Raw genomic sequence first — 14,413 nt, 5'->3', positions numbered from 1 at the left:
GTTGTTGCCTCATTCTTAGAAAAACAAAGACTTCTTCAAACTGAAGAAAACCTGTTGGTGTGCTTATTCACCAACAGTCTCTTGGTTTCCGCTCATAAATATTTAAAAACATCTTTTGCACCTTATTTACTGAAACATATTTATTTCTTCTAACATGAAGTGTTGTTAATATGACACATGCAGACAGATACAGGAAATCTTTTATATTATTATTATTATTATTATTATTATTATTATTATTATTATTATTATTAGTGTTAAGGACATTGTGTTTTTGGTAGATCTAGTGTGTGTGTCTGTGTGTGTGTGTGTGTGTGTGTGTGTGTCATTCTGTCCCTAAAAGAAAAAGCTTAACAATTTTTGATTAAAATCTGATAAAACTTATTTTTCAGCTTTGTAGAGTAAAGTCATGTTCAAGGTCGGCTTAATGATTTATAAAATACATAAATAAATAAATAAAAATATTTACATAAAACCTCATAACCTACAAGAAACACAAGTGCCGTGTCAGCTTAGAGAAAGGAAAGTGTAAAGGTTTAAAATATCATATTTGACCTCTGACCTTCAAAGTCAATAGATTGATCTGAAGGTCAAAGTTATGATAATGGTATGTAAAGTTATTTAAAACTATGCCTCTTAATGTCATTTTTTGCACTGACAGCATATAGAGAATATATATATATATATATATATATATATATATATATTAGGGATGCACCGATACCGATACTGGTATCGGGGCCGATACTGTAAAATGTGTGTGTACTCATACTCGTAAAAGTTAACCGATACCATGAACCGATACTAACTTATTTCATTAATTAGAGGGTGGCTTGTCAGTTTTTTAGATTGGCCACTAGGGGGACATCCCGCGCTAAACAGGCACAGGGTTAGGCGAGTGAGACTGGCAGCTCCAGATAAAAAAGAGAAACTGGAGGCTGCTGTAGCTAGGCTAAACAAAATGTCAGCAGTGTGGAACAGCCAACTTTAACTCAGGTTTTGGAAAAGCGAAGAAAAATGACAAGAGAAAATCCACGGGCAGTTAAAATAACAGAGGCTCGACTCATTTTATCGCTCTGGATGACCAGCCAATGCCGGTCGTGGAAAACATAGGATTCTTCTCAGCATACTCGAGCTGTGATATGAAATATAATAAATAAACAGAAGTGTTTATTTATTATTCTGAAAGCTCGAGACAGTGCCAATAGTTCAGTGATATTTTGTTAAATTACAATGTGGAGACTCTGCAATAATTTAACAGAAGTGCTTATTTTTCACTTGAAATTTTTTTGTGGTCATTTTTATTAAGATTTTATTTTTTATCGGCAGAGAATAAAATAAAACCTGTCTTCCAATTCATTGCATTTGTGTGTGTGTGTGTGTGCGTGTGTGTGTGGTAGAAGTATCGGTTTTTGTACTCTGTATCGGCAAGTACTCAGATCCAAGTATTGGTATCGTATTGGTTTGAAAAAATTGGTATCATTGCTTCCCTAATATATATATATATATATATATATATATATATGGAGATGCTGAATTTGACATTACTTTATTCCTCTGAGCTCTTCTTCAAGGTCAAATAATGTCAAACTTTCATAAAATGTCTTTCAGCTCTAGGATTAAAGCTGAAAATGCTGCTGCCTTTGTGCGTATTGGCAACATTTAGGAAGTAATACGAGGATTCTGCACCTCACATGTGGCCTGCATCCAAATGTCATGTCACATTTGACCTCTGACCTCACATTTACACATCACATCTGCCAGTTATGTCAACCATTTTAATATATACCAACAGTACTTTTAAAAAGAGCAAATAAAACCAAATGAATATCTGCTGAATACCATACTTTTACCTCAAAAGTAAATGTTGAGTGTGAGGTGTTGTGATCATAATTATTTTATCATTGTTTTAAAATATTTTCAAAATTGTATTTTGAAAAAGTATCCCTAAGTATTAATGAAGCACAGGTCTGATGTTCTCTGACATACAAAACAACTCCAGGTGTCGCTGTTGACGAACTTTTCATCCACAGAATGTAAAAACTTATTCAGTCACAGTTCAGATGATTTAGGTTAAAAGTTGTGTTGAAATATTTTACATGTTTGGATCATTCATTTGACTTTTGTCTTCTTCAGATGCAGGAGTTCTGTTTGGAAATGGATATAATTTAAAACTAAAGATGTAAATGTGACAAACAAGTGTTAACATGGTTTCATAAATTACTGATTTTTTGAATGCATGAAAAAAATCACTCTGGACAATAATGTAACTATAACAATGATAAAATATGAAGCTTTATTTTTTTGTTTTAGAATACATGACCAAATTAAAAATCAAAATAAACTAGACAAAAAAAATCACATTTATTTTGATCAGTGATCAGTTTATTATAGGAATTTCCATTTGATCCATAACTGTCCATATATATGCTACTTTAGAATAGAGTGTGCATAAAAATGCAATAAAAAAAACAGAATAGAAGAAGAATGAACTACATCATGAACACAACACTGATCAAAGTGATGAATGAGATGAATTGATGAGATCTGATGGTGAGAAAAGGCGAGCAGGAAACAGTCAGTCAGCATGTGTGCAGTTGGTGGACGCTCCCTTGTTTGTGAGCATCATCAGCAGAGAGAGTCCACAGCAGTACACCAGACTCTTCACTATCAGCACTGTGTACAGCAGGCAGAGCAGCTTCACCCTGCACTGAGACTGGAAGGACACTGAAGGACAGACAGACACAAAGAGACAGACAGACAGTCGGGTTATTCCTCTCAGATCAAGGAGAAAAAGTCCAAATAGAAACAGTCACAGCTTCTTCTTCAAGTGGATGAATTGATGTAGTGTTTGTGTCCACTTGGGGGCAGAAGAACTCCACAAGCAGCTAACAAACTGATCTCTGACATATTATGGTCTGTCTGCTGTTTGGTGCTGAGCAGCTAGTGTACAGTGGCTTTATCAGAGCTTGTTGGATGAAGATTTGATCAATTAGTGCAACTTTAAGACCCTAAACTTGTTCCAGCTCCCTCATTGGACATTGGAGCTGTCCATGCAGAGAGGCAGCAGGTGATCTTACAGTCAGCTGGCTGCAGAGCTGGCAGGTCTGCTGGCTCTCTCTCTGGAGGACAGGAGGCTGCTGGAGCTGGAAGCTCTGAAACAGAAAAGGAGTCAAATGTTTGGAGCTGCAGTGAGAAATGTCAGTCCTCTGCTGCTCTGCTCTCTTTGACAGCATCTCCACATGAAGCTGAATCACTGCTCAACACAGTCACCAAGCCTTCATTACCTTGTTGTGTTTGGGCCTCCACTGTGCCCCCCTCGTGCTTCACCCAGCAGCTGTATTTATATGTGTCAGAATCGCTCCCATCAACCATCCTGATGGCAATGGTGCGTCCCGACTCTCTGAGCTCCAGCTGCTCTCCGGGGGGCAGCTCCTCCGGTTCTCCGCCGTTCTTCTTCTGTCTTTTCCAGGAGAACTGGACCAGAGGAGGAAACATGGCTGAGGCCACACACAGCAGGGAGCTGTTCCCCTCCAGGTGGGCTCTGGATGCTGCTGGGTACACGATCACCACGGGCTTCACTACCTGCTCATCTGAAGTTTGACAGCAGCAACAAGCAGCACAGACACACATTCACACAGTCAGCAGCAGCTTCCAGCACTGCACTGCATTCAGTCTGATCCTGGAAACTACATGGACTCTGATCACTAAACTACTCATCAATACAGCACAAAGTTCACTACATACACTGGATTCAGCTTCATATCAAACACAGTCATCACCTCATGTCGTCATGGCTCACATGAGGAACACTCAGCATGATTTTAAACTCAAATTAAATTCAGTTTAATTCGTCATGTGATTGTTTTTTATTGTTTTATAGAAATTTAGTTCAGTCCAATTTTAAAATATTTATATTTGTTTTTATACAAGTGAAAATGTATTTTTCTTATTAGTCCTTAGACATGAGTTCTAACAGAGATCCTCTTCCGCCCAAAAATAAATTCATCTTTTTTCATATTGTTTTGTACTATTAATAAAATTAAATATCATTTCACAAAATTCAATTCAGCAGATAAAATTCACATTCTTCTTGTCTTTGATATATTTTACCATAAAGACCATATTTGTCTTTCAGACTAATTTATTCTTAAATATTTTTGTGTAAAAATTGGAAAAGTAACGCAGTGATTATTTTAATTTATGTTTTTATTCAAATAAAAAACTGTAGCAACTATTTTAAAACACTAAAACTGAAATGTTGAATAAAACGTTTTCAATAATATGAGATATACTTCATGATATTTTTAGTCATAAAATACAAATTATTTGACAAAGTATATTTAATAAAAATTTGTATTGAAAAGTATTTTGGAAAATTAAAGTATTATTAACTTTTTATTGTCACGTACAAATCCACACACACGACTTCATCTCAGAAATAAATATCAGAGTTTAACGATGTCATATTCATATCATGACATATCTGTCATATCATTTCTGAGATTTCTAACCAGTATCTGTTTTTATACTTTTATTTACCTTTTTGAAGCAGCTACATGAATGTTTGACTATTAAAAATATTTGTTCCTCAACATAAAGCAAATATTTCCTGAAAACATATTTGTTGTTAATCTATATTAATTTAATTTTAACATCAAATATGATCTTGTGTTAAAAACCAGCAGAATCACTGAGAGGATCAAATCCTAAATATTTGTAACATCACTAATATTTGCAGAAATAAAGAAGAACTTTAGTTGTTCAGTGAGATTTCAACATGTTTTCAGAGATTATTGAGCTTTTCTTCTGTAACAATGGCTGCAGATGAATTCTCTACTAATGATGAAAAACTAACATGTAAAGCCTGAAGCAGCAGAAACTGACTTTAAACACATTTTCAGCTTCTACAATAAAACAACTGAAGGAAAATAAATGTTTGTTCTTACCTGTTACAGACAGTTTAGTTCCAGAGCCAAAGATGAAGTAGTCATATCTTCCTCTCACAGTGAGAAAGACTGCTACAAAAACCTGTCTGCTGTTGAACGTGTCAGCTGAGGTGAATGAGTCCAAATGAGGAAGCAGGATCATATTTCAGCTCCATGATGTGTTTCTCTAATGTTCATATCAACATGACTGTCTCTTCTTCTCTTTTCTTTTAGCCACACTAGCAGCACGGCTCTGATGTTAATGTCAGTCTGTTGGTCAGTCCACTACTTTAGTCCACATGAAAATAGAAAATCACTATATAAGCACCAGTCCATTTATCCCATCAATGATGCCACCACTACAATGAAACATCTGCTGATAGTATCATGGTTTGGCCCATCTGGCTCACCATCATTAATCACACAATCAATTTTGAATTATAGCAGCAAATTGTAAAGAAAACTATCAGAACATGTGTCTGTGAACTGAATCTCAGGAGAAAGTGGGCCATGCAGCACCACAATGACACAAACCAGTCAAGTTTGTTTTCTTTGTTCCAAATAATGTTGAAAGAAAAATAATCCAGTGAATCCAGTGAGTGATGTGATGAGTCTCTGATATATTGTTATGTCCTGCACATTTTCCTCTGTTTTGTGCAGCTTGATGGAGCTTCTTGAAAAAGTAAAAGCTGCTCTGTGTCAAAAATGGAGTCAAATTCTTCCAAACTGATGTGCTGGACTGATTATCAGTTACTGCAGGTGCTCCAGCCGAGGAGGAGCAGGAACCAGCAGAACTGCCAAACATCACACACACCACAAATGCCACACTCACAGAGAGACAAAGATAGAAAGCAGAGGGAGGAAAGATAGATGGTGGGTAGGCAGCAGAGGATCAGGGGACCATAACACCATCTTACACAGTTATTAACTAATGAGCTCATTGACTAATCTGAAACATCACTTTGATTTTTCTTCATTGGAATTTCAGCTCACAGTGGACCTTCAACATGAGCAGCTGAAGACCTTCAAGAGACGAACTTGACATTTAAACACACTTTGGTTAAACACACAGTTGTACTTGAGATTTATTTTCCCAAGTGGATCACTACAGCTTTGCCATACTGCTACACTTGATTGTTCTTTAATATTTATTAATTTATTAATTTATTAATTATTTTTAAGGTGGAGGTTTGTAACAAAGAGCTGGTGGCAGTAATCATACAGACTGCAGAAGAAATATTTCCAATGGTTTCAGGGCCAGGGAAGATTGTATCTCGGTGGATTGAGAATAGTATTGAAGCTAATTCATTAGAAGTGAGCGCAAACAGTATTTCCAAAAACTTTATTGCAAAAGTTGAGGCAGAGACACAGTTAGCTAACATTCGGGGAATGATGAGTAGAATGAATGGACTAGTAAGGAATTGGGAAATTTTAATGTTGCGCCAAAAGGATAAAACTGCTGTTAATAACAGTGACAGGTGTGAGTACAAGAAAACAATTATTAGAATACAATGTGTTAAATTTGCTTAGATAAGAGGGTCCAGCAGTAGATGAGAGGAACAGGGAAGGATTTGTCTGTGTTTTAGTTTGGCTTAGCTGTAGCCTGAGAGTGTGTAATTGTTTAGAGGGAAAGGAATTTATGGACACTGGGGTTCTGCTGTCATAAAAGGAGACAGGAAGCTACAGTTGGGGGTTGCTGATGCTGATGCTTGTACCTTTAATAAAAACTCATAATTGTTATAACTTAGAAGTAGGTTTGCAGGAGACTCTCCGCCTTATCTGTAAATGTAAGACAACAAGAGGGCAATGGCCCAGTGGATGCAGAGTGGGGGTCTCAGTGTTTGTAATATGTTAACTCTGTTTTCTATGTTGTGTAGAAGAATGTGTTGTAGCTGGGGAGAGAGGAGATTACTTTTATGACCGGCAGGAAGTCACGGACACAGAGACACACACACTGCTTTGACTGTTACGACGCACCCACACCTACATGCACACTCACTCACGTTGTTGCGGGTTCAGATATTGAGGGTGAGCACAAAAACAATAATGGTCCAGAAGAGCTTCGGTCAAACAATGATTTTAATGAACACACGCGTGGGGAGATGAACACTGCCCACCGACAACATCGATCTCCGCCCAATAATACACAAACGGTTGTTTTATACCATCAGGGTTTGGTTTATGACACCCCCTCATGCGTCAGAACACATACAAAGCACATACAATAATATTGACGACTTTTGACATATATGGAAAGAGCCTTCTCTCCGTCTTGAGGCCAGGTGCCGACTCTCACTTATCTCCTGGAGCAGACTGTCCCTTTCACAGACATAATTTTGCAGCTACAGGCATTTGCAAACTGTTATTCGAACTGCTAGCCTAAACATGAGCCTAACTGTTGTTTGTGTGTGTGTGTGTGTGTGTGTGTCAACCTCCAACGCACTCAGCCTGACGCCGCCCGTTGGCGCTTCTGGCCTTTTACCAGACAGAAGCTCTCTGTGATAGGTGTAATAATCTTAACTAAGAACGTGTGTAATGTCATGGTCCTGAGTCTGAGGACTCGGTGTTTTGTGTTTCTTTATCTTCTTCTATATTCTTGTTTATTCTGCCTTGTCTTTTGTTTAGGTTTGCTATGTGTTAGTGTGTTTGTTTCATGCCTGCCTGTGTTCCCTCTGTCTGTCCATGCTTCTCTGTGTCTGTTTCCTGTTTTATTCTGAAAGTTCATGTCTCATGTCAATGTGTTCAGTTTTACCTTTCTCCTGTCTCGTTAGCCTAATTTCTCCCAGCTGTGTCTCCCTCCTGTTGTCCATTTCCTAATTACTCCCCTGTGTATTTAAGCCCTGTGTTTTCCTGTGCTCCCTGTCACGTCGTACCCTCAACTTGCTGTGTGTTCATAATTTCCAGTCCTCCTGCACCTCAGTTTAGAGTTTTCTTTGCTTTTCATCAGCTCCTGCTGGAGGCTCTGATGAGTCTATACAGCACTCCGCGGCTCCCACACCGCCACCTGCCTCATCCGCTGGGGGTTCTGGAGAGCCCGTCCAGCCTCCTGTCTCGTCAGCTGGAGGGCCCGAGGAGCCGCTTCAGCCTCCTGTCTTGTCAGCTGGGGGGCCCGAGGAGCCGCTTCAGCCTCCTGTCTTGTCAGCTGGAGGGCCCGAGGAGCCGCTTCAGCCTCCTGTCTTGTCAGCTGGGGGGCCCGAGGAGCCGCTTCAGCCTCCTGTCTTGTCAGCTGGGGGGCCCGAGGAGCCGCTTCAGCCTCCTGTCTTGTCAGCTGGGGGGCCCGAGGAGCCACTTCAGCCTCCTGTCTTGTCAGCTGGGGGGCCCGAGGAGCCGCTTCAGCCTCCTGTCTTGTCAGCTGGGAGGCCCGAGGAGCCGCTTCAGCCTCCTGTCTTGTCAGCTGGTGGGCCCGAGGAGCCGCTTCAGCCTCCTGTCTTGTCAGCTGGTGGGCCCGAGGAGCCGCTTCAGCCTCCTGTCTCGTCCGCTGGAGGGCCCGAGGTGCCCGTCCAGCCTCTTGCCTTGTCAGCTGGGGGTCCGGGAGGACCCAGCAAGCACGTCCTCATGTCTGCTGACGGTTCTGGCGAGACCGTTCAGCCACCACCATCTCCACCACCTGCAACCTCCACACCGCTGCCTGCAGCAGCAGCTTCACTCCCACCTGCAGCGCCACCATCTCCGGCTTCCACGCCGCCGCCGCCGCCTGCAGCACCACAGTCTCCGTCTTCCACGCCGCCGCCTGCAGCTCCATTCTCGTCTGGTCCAGCCTCCGAGCCTTCAGCTTTGCCTGGTCCAGCCTCCAAGCCTTCAGCTTCGCCTGGTCCAGCTTCAGCTTCGCCCACACCGTCGCCTGGTCCAGCTTCAGCTTCGCCTGGTCCAGCCTCTGCATCAACTTCGCCGTCGTCTGGTCCAGATTCAGCTTCACCCTCGCCCTCGCCTGGTCCAGCTTCAGCTTCATCCACACCGTCGCGTGGTCCAGCTTCAGCTTCGCCTGGTCCAGCCTCTGCATCAGCTTCGCCGTCGTCTGGTCCCGATTCAGCTTCAGCTTCGCCGTCGCCGCCACAGCCTTTGGCCGGCCCCCGGACCAGAGCTGTCGCCATTGCCGTCCACACGGCTGGCCCCCTGAACTCTTTCTACATCGTCGCCGCCGTTGCTTTCCGCACCAGCTCTGTCACCTGGGTCACCCACCTGGTCGGCCCCCCGACCGTTTGACTTATGAACTTTTGTGCCGGCAACTTTCGGGTCGGCCTCTCGAACTGTTTGATCTGCTTCCCATGCTCCAGTGTTTTGGTTATGGTTTTGTCTTCAGTTTCGGTTTTGCACGTCTTCCCTTCAAGAAGATGCATGCTTAAATGAAGATGAATAAAGGTTTTTGCGAAAATGACTACTGAGTCCGGTGCCGTCTCTGGATGCCCGAGGAATAAAAAGAACCGGGGTGAAACTGATTTCGTAACACAGGCCAGTGTTTCTGGCTCACACATTAGTAAATATACATAACTCAGAAAATTTGACAAATGTTTCTTAGAGTAATCCTAGACTAACTTTGAAGAGAAGTGATTAATGATGACCGTTTTAATTTACCTTCCAGTATATTTAAGTTAAAAAGAGATACAAATGTACATCAAACCTCCCCAGGGAAAGATGGTATATGGCACAGTATCTCAGAACATATGGATAACAGCTCACAGCTGAGATTGAGATTGTTTAATAACAGAAACAACAAATTTTGACCAAGGTGCTGAATAATTAAGGTAATCAAAAGAAATAAAAACATAGGGAGACATGATAAAAGTTAAGAAAAAGAATAATAAAATGAGAAGATTTGAGTAAGAAATAATCTAAATAACAGTAATACAAACTCATTCTGATTTAAAAGTCATGGAGTAAAAGTGTGTTTTCAGACGGGTTTTAAAAGTGTCCAGTGTTGGGGAGGTCCTGATGTGAAGGGGCAGTTTGTTCCACAGTTTAGGAGCAGTTACAGCAAAGGCCCGATCTCCTCTGTGCTTTAATCTGGACCTCGGGACAGCCTGGAGCATTTGATCCACAGACCTCAGTGAACCACTTTAAAAGATCAGAAAGGTATGAGGGTGCTAACCCGTGCAAAGCCTTAAAAACAAATAATTAAATCTTAATCTAAACTAAACTGGCAGCCAGTGTAATGATGCCAGTATGGGAGATATGTGTTCTTGCTTGCATGTGCCAGTTAGTAACCATGCTGCAGCATTTTGGACCAGCTGCAGACGACTATAACAATATTTGAGGCGAGATGACATGAAGATGTGGATAGCTCTCTCAAAGTCTCTAAAACAGGGACATGGCTTCACTTTAGCAAGTAGCTGAAGATGGAAGAAACTCAACTTGATCACTGCATTAATCTGTTTATCAAATGTTAGATTAGAGTCAAACATTAGGGTCAGATTAGATACATAAGCTAAATAAGTTAGGTATAGGGGGTGAACTGTGCAACTATTAGAGTTCCTGTTCAGAAGAACATTAGAAGTCAGAGCTGGAAATATCTATTCTAATAAACATAAAGTAGAAAATGGAACAACTCAGAGCAGTGTATGTAGTTCATCATTATCCAACATAGTGATTATTGAAGGTGAGCTGTAGTCATAAAAAGGGAGATGAACATGTAGATACTGAAGAGCCAGTTCCACTGACTGTTTTCAGTTTTATCATCATGAATAAACTACAGATCTTTGTCCAGCTGATGAAAAATGAAAAGTCCACTCTGATCGGGATGCAAAGGTGCTGCATCCTAAAAGTTGATTCTATCGATCTGGAAGTAGTATTGACTGATAGTAGCAGCACTGACTTACTCTGGGATTTGAGTTCAGTTTCTTGACACAATCTGTTGACTGAGGATACATTTGTTTACATTTGGAAGTTTGATGTCATCTGTTCCTTTTGTTTCTGTCTTAAAACAGGATGAAAAATCTGTTCAAAACAGAAATAAATAGAATTGCATTTCTGACAGCAGTAAATCCAAATACAACTTTATTTATAAAGCACTTTAAAATAGCACACGACCAAAGTGCTGCACAGTTAATAAGTTAAGAACAATAGATAAAATGAAACCGCAAAGAATAAATAAATAAATAAATAAATAAATAAATAAATAAATAAATAAATAAATAAAACATACAATCAAATAAAACAACAACAGAAATAAACATAAAATAAAACCAACATCTCACAAGGTGTCAAAGGCCAGGGTGAAGAGGGGGGCTTTCAGGAGTGATTTAAAAACAGGCAGAGAAGAGGCCTGCCTAATCTTTAAAGGCAGATCACTCCACAGTTTTGGAGCTGCTACAGCAAAAGCATAATCTCCTCTAAGTTATCGCTCAGTCCTGGGTATCTTCAGGAGCACTGATCAGCTGACCTGAGAGAGCGGGTGGGTGTATGAGGCTGTAGCAGCTCAGAGAGATAAGATGGGGCGAGGCCATGGAGAGCTTTAAAAGCAAATAAAAGAATTTTAAAATGAGTCCTAGAAGAAATGGGCAGCCAGTGAAGTGAAGCTAAAACAGGGAAATGTGCTCAAACTTTCGAGTGCCAGTTAAAAGATGAGCTGTGGCATTTTTCACCCTCTGTAGATGACTAATATACGATGCACTGACCCCAATATAAAGTGCATTACAGTAATCCAGCCGAGTGCTAACAAAGGCGAGGATCACTGTCTCAAAGTGCTGTTGTTAAAGAATTGGCTTTAATTTTGCAGCTGCCTGAGCTGAGAGAAGCAAGATTTTACTTAATCTGACTGTCAAGCTTCAGTTCAGAGTCCACTTTGACCCCCAGGTTTGTGACAGTTGGCTTAACATACTGGGCCAAGGTATCTAAATACAGATTAGGGGTCTCAGTCGGGCTACCAAAAACCATCACCTCAGTCTTTTTGTTACTGAATTTTAAAAAGTTAAGAGACATCCAAGCTTTAATGTCATCAACACACTGGATTAATGGCTGTACAGGACAGATCTGACAGTCTTCAGCAATGACCTGTTTTCTCAGTATAAAAGCAAGAGGGAGCAGATACTAACAAAAGAGGAGGCTGCTTAGAACTGAGCCCAGTGGGACACCACACAAGAGGGGAGCACAGAATGATACATGGTCACAGAGACTGACACAAAATCTCGCTCCGCCAAGTAGGACGTGAACCACTCCAGTGCAGCGCCTTCAATGCCCACCACTGCTCCAAAGGAGAGATTAAAATAGCATAACTGACTGTTTCAAATGTAGCTGTCAAATTTAAAAGGACAGGAACAACACAGTCAACAGCATCAGTAGCTAAAAATATGTGATTACAAACTTTTAAAAGGGCGGATTTAGTGCAATGAATGGACTTAAAATCAGATTGGAAAACCTCTAAAACATTTTGCTTTTTCAAAAAGGCCACAAACTGGCTCTTTTGTTTATTTACAAGTATCTCAGTAAATAAAAACCTGAGCTCAGTATGTTTGTGACTCTGAGATGGAGGTGAAACATGTGAAGCTGGGCTGTGGTTTACTGCTCTCTTCCTGTCACAGACACTGTTTGACATCTGTTCATCTGTTGGTTTTTGTTCAGGCTGCAGGGATCATTTCTCACTGTGGGGATCAGACTTATAACAGCCGCAGTAGTAGGTGGCTGAATGAATTAAATTAATATCCTTAATCTCTAACTCCCAGCCTTTCCCTTTATTTACACCTGCGAAAGTACTGTTCTTGAAAACAGGTGGAGCTTCACCGTTATCTCTATGAAAAGCAAAAATTAATTTGAATGTTTCATTTTCTTTCTTCTGGAGCCAGAATACAAAGGGCAGACTGTCATAACACTGTTCAGTCCCTCCACAGCTGAAGGAGACACTTTCTCCAACTCTCCTGGTCAATGTTAAATCGTCCTGAATCAGCTGTTCTGCTGCCATGGTAACCAGTGCTGTAGAGACACAGACAGATAGATGAAGGTTAGTGTGACAGTGTTTGTTACAGGTTGACTTTGTTGGCTCCTGATTGGCTGGAAACACTCACCTGAACACAGACAGCACAGAGCAGCAGCTGGGAGGAAAAGCATTTTGTGCAGTGGTGTTTCCTCTGGTGAACCTGGGGAGAAGTGGCGCTCTGATGCAGCTGAGGCCAAACAAGGACGAGCTGCGAGATCAGACGAGGGCCACGTGGTTTCTAACAGGTCCTCAAAGCTCCCATCAGCCCCTGCGGCCCACAGATAAGACTGCTGCTGCTGATTGACAGCTCAGCTGAAGCTGCTGTGGTTTCATCGTCTTCATTTCAATCTGACAGCAGATCCAAAAATCTGGGTCACATGATGCACAAACACTCAGAAACATTCATGTTGCTGTGAATTTAGTAACACACACTGTTATCTGTGGTTTAACAGCTGTGATGAAAACACTAAATATACAAACTAAATATAACTAAACTATAAATAAATAGAAAAATAAAAATAATAATATGGTTCAATATTTTAAAAGTTCATAAATTGCACACAAAGTAGTTAAAAAAACAAAATCATATATAAGAACATTTAGAGTAAAAATCTTCTTTGAAACAAACACATGTGGTTCTGTTGTGTGTTTAAAATATGTGCACACTGTGCTTCTTTCCCACATCTTCTAATGTGTTTTGTTCCAAGTTGGTTTCAGACTGAAGGATTCATTAAAGCCTTTTTAAGAATCATTCAAATGATGATCATCAATTCTAATATCTATAAACAGTAATAAAAACAGGGCTGTGTTTCACGTCAGCTTCATTTATTTGTAGCCATGGTTAGATTTCATTTGCAGTAGGCAGTCATCCACCTTTACACACACATTTACACAACAGTACAAAAGTACTTTTTGATTCATGAAAGAGAAATAAGACAAATGTTGCCTTTGTATCATCTCTGATATGGAAGGTCTCATTTGAAGATGTGAGTGAAGGACACAAATCTTTTGATCTGGTGTTGTTCTACATTTTAGGACTAAAAGACAGAAGGAAGAAAGTGAAAGTGACTGTGCGAGGGGTTGAAGTCATGAAGTCAAGTGGAGGCCGCTGACTGCTGTTACTTTCTGCTGTACAGCTTAAACAGGGACTCACAGTCAGCCTGCTAGAACATTTGGATGAAGAGAAAAAGGAGGAAAAAGACTTTGAGGGAAAAATCCAATAAGATCAGCATGTTTTTAATGTGGGAATACAACAGTTTCCTCCACCATGACACACACTGGAGCCTCTTTTTGCTCACAGCTTCACTGTTTGTCTCAAAGTTCAGTTTGGAGGCCAAAATTGTTGCAACACATTTGTAAGTTTGCACTAATTTCACTGTGTGACCCTTAATGGATGTAATCAAAGAATCAGTCAGTGAAATATGAAGCTGTGCTGTAAGTTTGGAGGAGAAAAGTGTCTCAGTGACTTTAATGAGGTGAACACATGAATACAGAGCACTGACTGACACGTACAGACTCCTTTAATGAGTCGCACACATTTTTGGGACTTCATTAAATGTCAAAAATGACACAACAACCT

At 40.6% G+C, this 14,413-nt stretch overlaps 2 protein-coding genes across 2 annotated transcripts; one reads left to right on the top strand and one right to left on the bottom strand.

The window, feature by feature from the left end:
- Positions 1 to 2,266: 2,266 nt before the first annotated feature.
- Positions 2,267 to 5,893, bottom strand: LOC146496961 (uncharacterized). The gene is made up of 4 exons (XM_085140971.1): positions 4,950 to 5,893; positions 3,288 to 3,593; positions 3,081 to 3,155; positions 2,267 to 2,727 (listed from the first exon to the last, which is right to left on the bottom strand). Exons 1-4 carry the CDS (start codon positions 5,089 to 5,091, stop codon positions 2,579 to 2,581), a joined length of 672 nt encoding a protein of 223 aa, XP_084997097.1. The 5' UTR covers positions 5,092 to 5,893; the 3' UTR covers positions 2,267 to 2,578.
- A 2,000-nt stretch (positions 5,894 to 7,893) lies between these two features.
- On the top strand, positions 7,894 to 9,131 carry LOC146496960 (uncharacterized). Its single transcript, XM_085140350.1, has 2 exons — positions 7,894 to 8,635; positions 8,833 to 9,131. The coding sequence occupies exons 1-2, from the start codon at positions 7,894 to 7,896 to the stop codon at positions 9,129 to 9,131; spliced, it is 1,041 nt and encodes a 346-aa protein (XP_084996476.1).
- The last annotated feature ends 5,282 nt before the right edge of the window (positions 9,132 to 14,413 follow it).

The sequence above is a fragment of the Neolamprologus multifasciatus genome, chromosome 18 (genome assembly GCF_963576455.1).
Source record: "Neolamprologus multifasciatus chromosome 18, fNeoMul1.2, whole genome shotgun sequence".
In the NCBI taxonomy this organism is placed as follows: domain Eukaryota; kingdom Metazoa; phylum Chordata; class Actinopteri; order Cichliformes; family Cichlidae; genus Neolamprologus; species Neolamprologus multifasciatus.
This window is presented reverse-complemented; position numbering and strand designations above follow the sequence as displayed.